The following is a 10,109-nucleotide window of genomic DNA, read 5'->3' on the forward strand; positions in this document are numbered from 1 at the left end:
GCCCCTTTTTGATTGGCACTTGGGAAAGACTATCCACTTGTATCAACCAGTGCTAGAAAAGAAAATAAATAAATTGTATGACATAATTGCCTTGTGTCTCCAATTACTTACAATATATAACTCTTCCTTTTATCTGAGAGAACAATCTGCAATTCCTCTGTTTAGGCAGTTCAGATTGCAAATCTGCAGAAAATATAACCACGCAGTATGGTGTATCTATGAACTCATGGCCAGGTTAAGTGACTGCCTCAGGTGCAGAATTGCAGTATGGTGTATGTAAACAAACTATTCTAGTTGATGTTAAACACATGCTAGCAAATCCTAGTCCCATGAGAAGACCATATAAACTCCTCTTCGTATCCAGTCTCAGAGCCCTCTTAAATATGCTTCCATAGCAAGGTAAAAGAGCACCACATGCAAGGACCATCCAATTATCAAGTCCGCTGTAGTCGATCCCAGAAAATATTGCTCCAATAGCAGATGCAGGACTGGCAAAGCCGGTAATAGTTGCAGCAGCAAGGGCCAAGCGCCAGCTATCTGTAGCCCCAAAGATGCAGCTCGCAACAGCAGCCCCTCGTGGTAGTCCATGAAGTGAAACTGGAAGAAGCATGTGCTGCCCCAGTCCATAAGCTTTGGGAGCAGCAACACCCAGAGCAAGCCCCTCAGCAACGGCATGAAAAGCAACCGCACCACATGCAAAAAATGACTGTAGAGTCACAGTGGTAACAGTAATTGCTGAGGACGTAAGGATGCCGGCAGATGTTTTCTTGTGGCTGGAAAATCTTAGGATGTTATGCGTCAAAAAGTGGGAACAGAGAACACCTACTGATAGAAGCAATAATGTGGCCCAGAAGCCCATTTTGGAAGTTGCAACTAGCTGTAGAGGGCGCCACATTGCCAGTACTAAAGCAATCCCAGAAGACACACTAGTGAGGAAGGGCTGTCGGAAACTGAAGGCAAGGGCAAAGGAAACAAGAATAATGCCACCAAGCAAAGGCCCAAGACCAAAAAGCAGCGAGACCAAAAAGCCTGAAGTGACATCTGAGCTGCAGTAAGACATAGAACTATGTTAGTGCATTATATTGACACAAGACATCCAGAAACACATGGATGTTAGTATGCAACTTTTTAATTACTAACACCCAGATGACAGAACCATAAAATGTCCAGTCGCATCAATAGCATTTTGTCATTTATGTTGATGAGTTTTAATAATTGGGGGTCCAGGAGTTTTAAAATCAAGGAATGGAGATAAAAATGAGTCTCCCCATAAGTTTAATGATAAAATTTGGAATTAAACTGTAGCATAGCAGTATTTATGAGAAAAGGGAGCTAACCTGTAGTCAAGACTGAAAAACTGGAGAACTGTGCTCAGAGTTTCCATAAAAGCCACGGCCAAAGTAGCGGCGGATGCTACATGCGATGAAGTGGCTTCCTAAAATTCAAAAGACAGGAGTTACATCTTGCAAGAACAATAGGATCCCAAACCTATTTCAAGGAACATACGAAAATATCCTGATGTGGTTGGATCAAACCACATCTATTCAAACCAGATGATTCCTTCATTCATTATGTACCTTGAATGCATCTGGAAGGACTTCTGCTATTACCATCCAGATCATACAGCCAGCAGCAAAGCCAGTACTGAAAGGCAGGACCTTGTGGAATGCATCAGCACAAATGAATGATGGGACTGCAACTATTGGCTACAAGAAATACAAAAGACAACTAAGTATAGGTTGATGAAAAACATGATTGAGAAATAAAGAACTAAAATGATGGTCTCTCACACATTTAACTTTATTGGCTCAGGTGAAGGAACACACATTACAAATTTCCAACAGAAACAATCACTACATTACAAGATCAAGCACAGGGCATATCCTGCTGCATATGTCAACATATATTTTAGGATGTGCTTTCTAACCAACCAAATGAAGTCTTCAGCTGCCCAGTCATTCACTTTCCCAAAATCAACAAAGACCATGGAAAATTTCCTTCATGAAAACACCTCCAAAACAACTTTTTAGGGTTGGCAGCACCCACACCACTTTTTTCAAAAAAATTTCAGCTGCCTCAGTTACTGCAACTCCGAACTGTTGGGCAATTATAAAAATCATACTTTTTTTTTTTTTGTATGAAATGGTGAAGCTTTATTGAACTTGAAGAAAGAATATGACAAAGGAGCCCCCCTAAATAATAGGGAAGAAACTCCCAGTTACAATAGAAGGGCGAGAGAACAAATATAATAAGTATGATATAAAAAATCCAATAATATATTAACATATTACTCAAAGTTTATGTACGTGACTGCTACTCAATTATCTATATTATTTTTTAAAATGGATTAACTTTGAATATTGTTTAAAATATGAATTAAGTACATGTTATACTTTGTGTATAGTAACATATTGGTTCTTACCTTGCTGGCACTCTTAATATTTAAGAAGAAAAGCACTCTATTGAATTATATTTAACTGCTCCTTTATGACTAGCACAACTTCCCCCCCTTCCCCAATTCCCAAATAAGCTAATATGCATAAGTACGAATTTTTAAACATATTTTTTAAAGGGAAAGTTTTAAACTTTTGCAATAGAGTTATTTACTTTGTACATATAAATTTTCAAAAAGGAAATACACATACCTGGGGTAAAGAAGTAATTACACTCCACAACATAGCATTTTGAGGGGAAACACCTCTTGATGCAAGAACCATGCTGACAGCTAATCCTTCAGGAATGTTGTGCACTGCTATGGCCAAGGTTACTAAAAGACCCTGGGGAAGTCCTTTCGACCCAGCAAAGGAAACTCCAACACCAGAGCCTTCCCCAAAAGAATGAAGAGTCATTATTCCAATAACAAGGACCACTTTATGCGCATCAGCACCCTTTATGTCCAACATGCTTACTTCTCCGAATCTTTCAAGGAACTGAGAAAAATTCAGGATGATATGACATAAGCAGCTTTTATATATATCAATAAAAAAATTAATAAAGAAAACTAGTAATTGAACTACTAAATAAATGCAGACAGTGAAGACACAGTTTCAGAGAAAAATGAGCCTTAATCCATTTGAATGGTTCATAATTCGTCTAGTTATGTTTGTACTACTAAAATTGTTCTAAATAGTAATTAAAAATTTGTATAAATAGTCATCTGAGAGAGAGAGAGAGAGAGAGAGCATTATACAGCCAGGCCAATTTCAGCCTTTTAAGGAACTAACTATTCCAACTTGATGCTGTACTGCTAACTCTCAATTCAGTAATTAAAATCCAGATACACAAGCATCATCTTACAAAATTTCTTGTTTGGAAATCTAAAGTTTCATATAAGTTACCTAAGAATAACTCAGCAGAAGATCCCTTTTTATTAGTCTAACAACAAATGACTGGGCCAGTCTACTGATTGATGAATTACTCACTTTTAGATATTACAGTCTTTCCTTGTGGACATGTGAATTGATTACATTATTTTAGTCAGGGATGGAATACATCTCACTTGAACTGGTCACTACTAACAATTAAAGGTTACCCAAATCTTGCCAACTTAATGTGATCCCTACTCTACAAAAAAAAATAACTAGAAAAATTTTAGAAGCACTCACCAAATCTAGATATGAGTTAGGCAATAGAGAGTGAAAATTGGGGATGTGCACCTTAACACTATATACATGTCCTCCAAAACATCCCAACTAAAAAGGTTTTTTTCTTAAGCATGTTATTTGAGAAATGAAAACGTAAAATACAATCCAGAATATAAAAATAAAAGGGATTAACACATGCATATGAAAGAGAAAAACAATGGCAACAACAAGAACTTTTCTGACACACAAATGGTAGATATCAAAAGAATGTAATGCTTCCAATGTAATGCTTCCCAGAATAAATGGTGGTAGAATTTTAAGTTGATGAAAAAAAAATTTATGGGAACTTCACCTTCTTACAGAGCCAAATGAAAATGGCTCCACTAAGGATTCCAATAACAACCAAGCTGTCCCCACCATATGTCTTGCCCTCCTGCACAAGGTCAAAGCTTGCAGCCAACATGACCCCAGCAGCCATTCCATTGCACACTCCAGCCCATTGTGGCTCTAAATCCACAAAGAAGAAGGGCACAGCACCCAGTCCTGTGGCAGCAGCCATTGCAATGGTAAACCAGGCCACAGTTGAAACAGAAACTCTACTACCATGATCTTCCATCTCATTGAACTCATGCAAGTAAGCCCCATCACCACTTCCATCTATAACAGTCCCTTCTAAATTCCTATGAGGAGCAGTCCTTATGTGGCCTTGTGTAGCTTCAACTTTGCTGTTGGCTTTGGCTGGGCCATTTAATGAAATTAGGATAACCAGGAAAAGAAGGAGAGACTTAACCATTCCCATTCACATGAAAATTAAAAGAAATCAACAAATACAATCTAAATTCCTCCAACTATCTGAAGTCAGACTCATAAGTCAAGCCTACAGCCATAGTTAACAAAGCCAGCCGGGCCCTCTGGGAGTTCCGCCAAAGCCTGACCTCTGATAATTGCTTCTTCAAAACTTCAACCAACAAGACGGATCATCAAAGATCAGAGTCCCTCCAATAAAGTATTTGCACACTTGAATATTTCTTTTTGTGAGGGTCTAAGTATGACCAATGGCCCAGACCAATGGCCCAAGTTCATTAAACTCAACTTTATAGAGCAGTGGCACGGAAAGAGATAGCCATACAAAGCACCTGCAAAATAAACATAGGCTCAAATACAATTCTCTCTGTGGACAGGCTAGTGATGGTCAGAAGATCAGGGAACACTAACTGCTATGTTGTATTCATAAAAATATCAACAGGTAAAAATGAAAGGCCAGATCCAGGAGACAAGATTCAGACGTTCCAGTATGATCTTCTAGTGATCTTGTACACAGGAAGTAAGCTACATTTGTAAGAAAGAATGTCCTTAAAATTTTACAAATTAATAAAAGGACTACATCAATAAATAAAAATCACATGTTGAAGGCTATCTGGTCAACAAAGAGAGCTCTGAACAACTGAATTTTAACAGAAAAAAACTCAAACAGCTCTGAAGACTAAGACTTCGTCAAAACCCCTAACAAATCCTACCAGACGGGCAAGGAAGAAAGAAACACAAATTACCTAAGTTTCGATTGCACCAACCAATCGTGTCCCCGGAGGACACTAATTTCCTCCGCGAGATCGAACTTCTCCCACAACGGAACAGATTGTCCGGGTGAAAACCCATCCATATATCCAATTAGACATAAACCCAAAAAAGACAATTTGCGAACGAGCAAAAAATAACAGTCAGCATTAGCATGACGTGTCTTCGACGAGGTTTTGAAAGAGAGAGGCATTCAGAAAACCAACAGCCGAGTATGCAGAGAGAAATTATCACCTGGTACGAGGGAGCCGTCTATACGTTCCACCAGCCGAAAACCGGATTTCTGCAGTCTGACTGTGGGCGGAAAAGCGGTTTTCCGACGGAACTCCCAAGGAGAAGAGACTGGCCGCGGACGGATCAAACCCTTTCTAGTCCATCGTGGTTCAAAATCTAATTTATCTATTCTATGAAATGGCGAAACTACCCGGTGGAGACGGAAGGAAAAGTTGTGCAATCATCCCATTATTCATTATTATACAGGCAAAATATAACCCAGGTTGTCGAAAGATTGGTTAAAAGATGCGCAACCGCTGGTGCCGTGTGAATGCAGTCATGGAAATTGAAGTCGATCAACTCAATTATCCCCTTGTCTGCCTGGCCGATGAGTCCTAGACCATTTCACCATTACAAAGTCAATTATAACGCAACCCAACCCAATTGGGCTTTGAGATGGGAGAAAGCCCAAAGGAGTGTCCATATCCGTGTAGATTATACGGGGAAGCCGGCCTACTCCGGTCTTACCAATGTAATCTTTGAGGCTATTAGGTTCAATTATATATATATATATATATATATATATATGAAGGAAAAGTATTTTTAAATATAATCGTATATAAATATGATCCCTCAAGGTTAATAAAACAACATTATTAATTAAGTTATATGCAAAATAAAATAATAATTATAATTATCAGAATAAGTTAAAAATTATTTGAGTAACATGATTGCAGGTTCTCTTCAGAATTTTTTATTTCATAAAAAAGAATGTCTGCAAAATCAGGCAGGACGATGCAAAGAATACATTGCTGCTTCAAAATGGACAAACTTACGAATATGGACAGCAAGAATGATACTACTCTCATCTTGCTTCAATTCTTCGCCAATAAACAGATTGGAACTCCACAAATAGTTGAATTGATCAGAATCATCAGTTCCGGTGGATGTAAACTGTAGACAGTATCTTAAAATTTCGTGTGTGTACTTGTCAACATTCAGACAAAATCTTCTTAGGTCCAGTTCTGGAGCAATTTCAAGGTACTGTTTCAGTCTTTAGCTCACAAAGATTGCAGGGCAGACCTGACTTGACCAGCTTTTCCAGATTTGGCTTTGTTAATCCAAGTTTTCTTCAAGTTCATAGGCTGCAGATTAAGATAACAACTTCCAGTTTTGGTGCTGCTGGAATCAGAAAAGTAACAGCATATAAAACTCATCCTCAGGTCAGAAACATCCATAGAAAACAAAAAAGGGAGAACACTGACGTAATATTTTGTGCTTCTCTCTCAGTACATTTCTTGACGTAATAGTTTTGCTGCTACCTTCCCCCTATAAGATGGAATGTCGACCTGAAATATGTAATTATTGCCATAAGTATTCAGGAAGAATTAGTTAAACTCTTTAAACAACATTTCTTGATAAGAGAAGTCAAAAGTACCTTGTGGACAAAACCAAGTGGAATATTGTGAGACAAACAATCCATGTACAATATAACAAATACCCCACAATCATACCTGTCTTACATAGCCAACGATCATTTTTTTTTATCAACTACATAACTAATTTAGAGATAAAGAACATGATCAAACGATTAGACGAATAGTTTACCCATTTGCTTGTTTAGGGCAATTTAGAATGAAATGTAATGGCCATTCATGCGCATCCGAAAAACCATGCCTCATTCTTAAGTAGTCTCTGAAAAAGTTAGCCTGTCATCCATTCCATTCATTTCAGTAAGATTAAAAATTATGAGTAGTTTGGCCATAATTGGAGCTTAGACACTTAAACTTACAATTTTAGTGGTATAACTTTTATGTTTTCGGTTAGGCAATGAGTCGTATGCATTGAAGCTTTTCTTAGACAAATCAATGACAAGAAGATGCCAGTGACATTCACTACATAGTGGGATGAACACAAGTTGAGACTCGGCTAATGTTTCAGTTGTAAGTTTCACTAAACATGACTCCACCTTGTCGTATTCCTTTCTTGAGATCTTCACCTACATGGATAGGATACACACAATTGTTATATAGCAACAATTACTAAACTACCTGTAACGGTAATGCTATCTGTAACAGAAATCAGTATATCATCTGGGCACTTACATGAACCCAAGGAGAAACATATTGGCACTTAAGTAAAACCATGTTCTTATGCCATACCCTTTGCTTGAGCAGGTTACTGAAACAACTGATAACCTACATAACATCCTACTCATTGAAATCTTAATCATGAACAAAATACACATTTGCTAATTCATCTTGGAACAGAAAATTGGTAACTTACAGGATCACTAAGTACATGCTCCGTTTTCAACAAATTTAGCACATCTGCTCTAGTTATATGATTATCTTCACTCGCCCATACAATCTTGCTGTTTCAACTGAAGGATTAGTTCAAAGAACGACTACAATGCATGGAGGACTTTAAATGTGTAATGTTACCAATCTTGGTCCACCCTCTTCAAAAACTCCTCCACCACTAACTTGTCATCCTGATCCAGCTTTCCTCTACCAGCATAATTCTATTAAAGTTGCTCAAGTTAAAATTGTTTATACATAAAAAATACATACACTTGTTGCCACATAATATGAAAAAATTACATTCGGATTAGGTTTACCGCACACTTATTATATAATGTTATCAAAGTTGCTCAGATTTAACTTGTTTATACATAAAAATACATACACTTGTTATCACATAATAGGGAAAAATTACCTCCAGAGTAGGTTTACCAGAACACTTCTTATGGGCCATGCCACTATAAAGCGGGATGTTTGGTGATGAGATACTAGGCCTTTTGGCGATAGTCTTTCTTTCTGCAAGTTCCTCACCATCTGAGGATAAATCTATAATTGAACATGATCCACTTTTTGGTTCAGTTGGTAGGTTCTCAGATTGGTCCAACAAAGGTCTCACAACAACACTATCAAAGTCCTGTTTGACAAAGAAACATTTTTCTTTCATCGCTTGCATTTCCTTTTCCAACTTGGCAATCCCAATTTTACAATTCTCCATCTGTTTTCCAATCGAAGGTCGTCTTTCATGCAAAAGTGCAATACGTCTATCCAACACTTCTATTTTCCTGTCAATGTTACAGATGTGAGTGCAAAGTCTTTTGCTTTCCTGCTCCTGTTCTAGGATCTTTAGTCCTAGCAGAGCTACATGAGTCTCAGATTCGTCCTGTATCTTTTTCAGTTTAATCATCTGAAGAAGGTGAACACGTACTAGTTTCACATCGAAGCCATGGGACTCCAAATCCACAAGAACCTTCAATCTATCCTCGAAAGAACTTACAGGATCATCAAATTTTGATTTTCGCAAGTTTTCTATCAAACTGGCGAACGTGACCATCTTCCCAATAGCCAAACCCTCACGGCTTTCTTTGATGAGACAATCTAATGGACGGAAATGTGGACATGTAGGTAATTTGTTAAACACTTCCATGGATTCGAGTGTTTTCCACAGAGACTGTGTCTTTGCAAAAGGTAATTGTTCAACATGGTCACCAAAGGTTTGTAGATTTCGTTTAGAATGATCTTTACCTCCTGCGTTGCTACATTGAAGAGAATAAGGGACAACGACCTGTTTGGCATTCCCTTTATTGTCTACTAGTTCTGCAACATGAGTATGACTATGCTGGCATATAGAAGTTCCTGAACAGAGGAAACAAGATGATCATAAAACCTATGTAAATAATTATAACCTACTGCAGACGTAAAAGCATTCTACCACATTCCTCTCTGACATGAGTAGAACATTCATCATATATCCCCTCAATTAAACTAAAAGCCTCCACATCTGACACCAACGAGGCATCTAAGTAAATATTTTTGGATGCACTTGTTTCAAATGAACACTGCTCAATGCACATATATATTGAACATCTTCTGGAGGAAAGCCTGCAGAAAGGTGGAGTTAACATACCGCCACTCGTTTCATCATCCCCGTTCCACAGTACTCTACTCCCCTTGTCCTTCAAGCAAGTATCTTTATTCGACGCTCCCACCGAGGGAACTTCAGTGTCCTGAAAATCGTCCTTGCCGACTCTGCCCACTGACATGTCTATCTGTCGAGGAGTCGTCTTCAGCTTCTTTCTCCCTCGTACTTCCCGTTGCAAATCCAACTATGACAAGAAAAAACCATCCACTCGGATCAGATACTTACTTGAGGAAGATTATGAAAATGAAGAACAATGATTAGAGTTACGTCACAAATCGAGGCTGGCACAGAAGATTCCAACTCGCTGCGGCCTTCAGAGAATTCAACATCACTCGTTTCCTCCTTGTAGCAAACGGAGCGTCGCTTCTCATGTTCCCTAGGAAATGTAGTCGGTGACTGGGAACCAACCCCAGTCGAAGCCCAATTCGCCTCTGATAATTTCGACGGCGAATACCTCCACGGCCGAGGTTTCGCTGGCCGCGGCCACATCCCTGCTCCAGAGCTCTGCTGGAATCGTTGAAGTGAAGCCGTGAAGCCGAGAAGAGGATGGGAGAGTTACGAGGAGGGTAACCCTGAACTGTGGAAGCAGTATAACTATCTTAAATATGACTAAAATACAAAAAAGTCCTCCCTCGGAGTTGCACTAGGGGCCCATCTCCAAAGGGTAGAAACTAGAATGGGTGTTTAATGGGCCCCATAGATAAGAGTTGTCTCTAATATCTATATGGGCCCCATAGATAAGACTTGTGGCTAATATCTATATGGGCCCACGCAGGCGTATTCTCGTGATAATTC

At 38.7% G+C, this 10,109-nt stretch overlaps 2 protein-coding genes across 6 annotated transcripts; both read right to left on the minus strand.

Annotated features, from left to right (window-relative positions):
- Window positions 1–53: 53 nt before the first annotated feature.
- On the minus strand, window positions 54–5,741 carry LOC137934023 (putative zinc transporter At3g08650). The gene is made up of 6 exons (XM_068778206.1): window positions 5,394–5,741; window positions 3,937–4,720; window positions 2,646–2,930; window positions 1,578–1,706; window positions 1,338–1,435; window positions 54–1,046 (listed from the first exon to the last, which is right to left on the minus strand). The coding sequence occupies exons 2-6, from the start codon at window positions 4,381–4,383 to the stop codon at window positions 236–238; spliced, it is 1,770 nt and encodes a 589-aa protein (XP_068634307.1). The 5' UTR covers window positions 4,384–4,720; window positions 5,394–5,741; the 3' UTR covers window positions 54–235.
- A 414-nt stretch (window positions 5,742–6,155) lies between these two features.
- LOC137934480 (uncharacterized) lies at window positions 6,156–9,870 on the minus strand. Of its 5 annotated transcripts, none has more exons than XM_068778844.1 (12): window positions 9,582–9,870; window positions 9,300–9,498; window positions 9,105–9,173; window positions 8,091–9,028; window positions 7,817–7,896; window positions 7,659–7,746; window positions 7,478–7,570; window positions 7,165–7,371; window positions 6,981–7,081; window positions 6,811–6,886; window positions 6,638–6,721; window positions 6,156–6,551 (listed from the first exon to the last, which is right to left on the minus strand). In XM_068778844.1, the coding sequence occupies exons 1-11, from the start codon at window positions 9,801–9,803 to the stop codon at window positions 6,659–6,661; spliced, it is 2,136 nt and encodes a 711-aa protein (XP_068634945.1). In that variant the 5' UTR covers window positions 9,804–9,870; the 3' UTR covers window positions 6,156–6,551; window positions 6,638–6,658. The 5 variants fall into 5 exon arrangements, with proteins under 5 accessions (XP_068634945.1, XP_068634946.1, XP_068634947.1 ...); XM_068778845.1 differs by having other exon boundaries at window positions 6,156–6,554; XM_068778846.1 differs by lacking the exon at window positions 9,105–9,173.
- Between the last annotated feature and the right edge of the window lie 239 nt (window positions 9,871–10,109).

This window comes from Aristolochia californica, unplaced genomic scaffold (genome assembly GCF_029961685.1).
Source record: "Aristolochia californica isolate CCGP_79_NKW_82.1479 unplaced genomic scaffold, dmAriCali1.0.hap1 SCAF_6, whole genome shotgun sequence".
Lineage (NCBI taxonomy): Eukaryota > Viridiplantae > Streptophyta > Magnoliopsida > Piperales > Aristolochiaceae > Aristolochia > Aristolochia californica.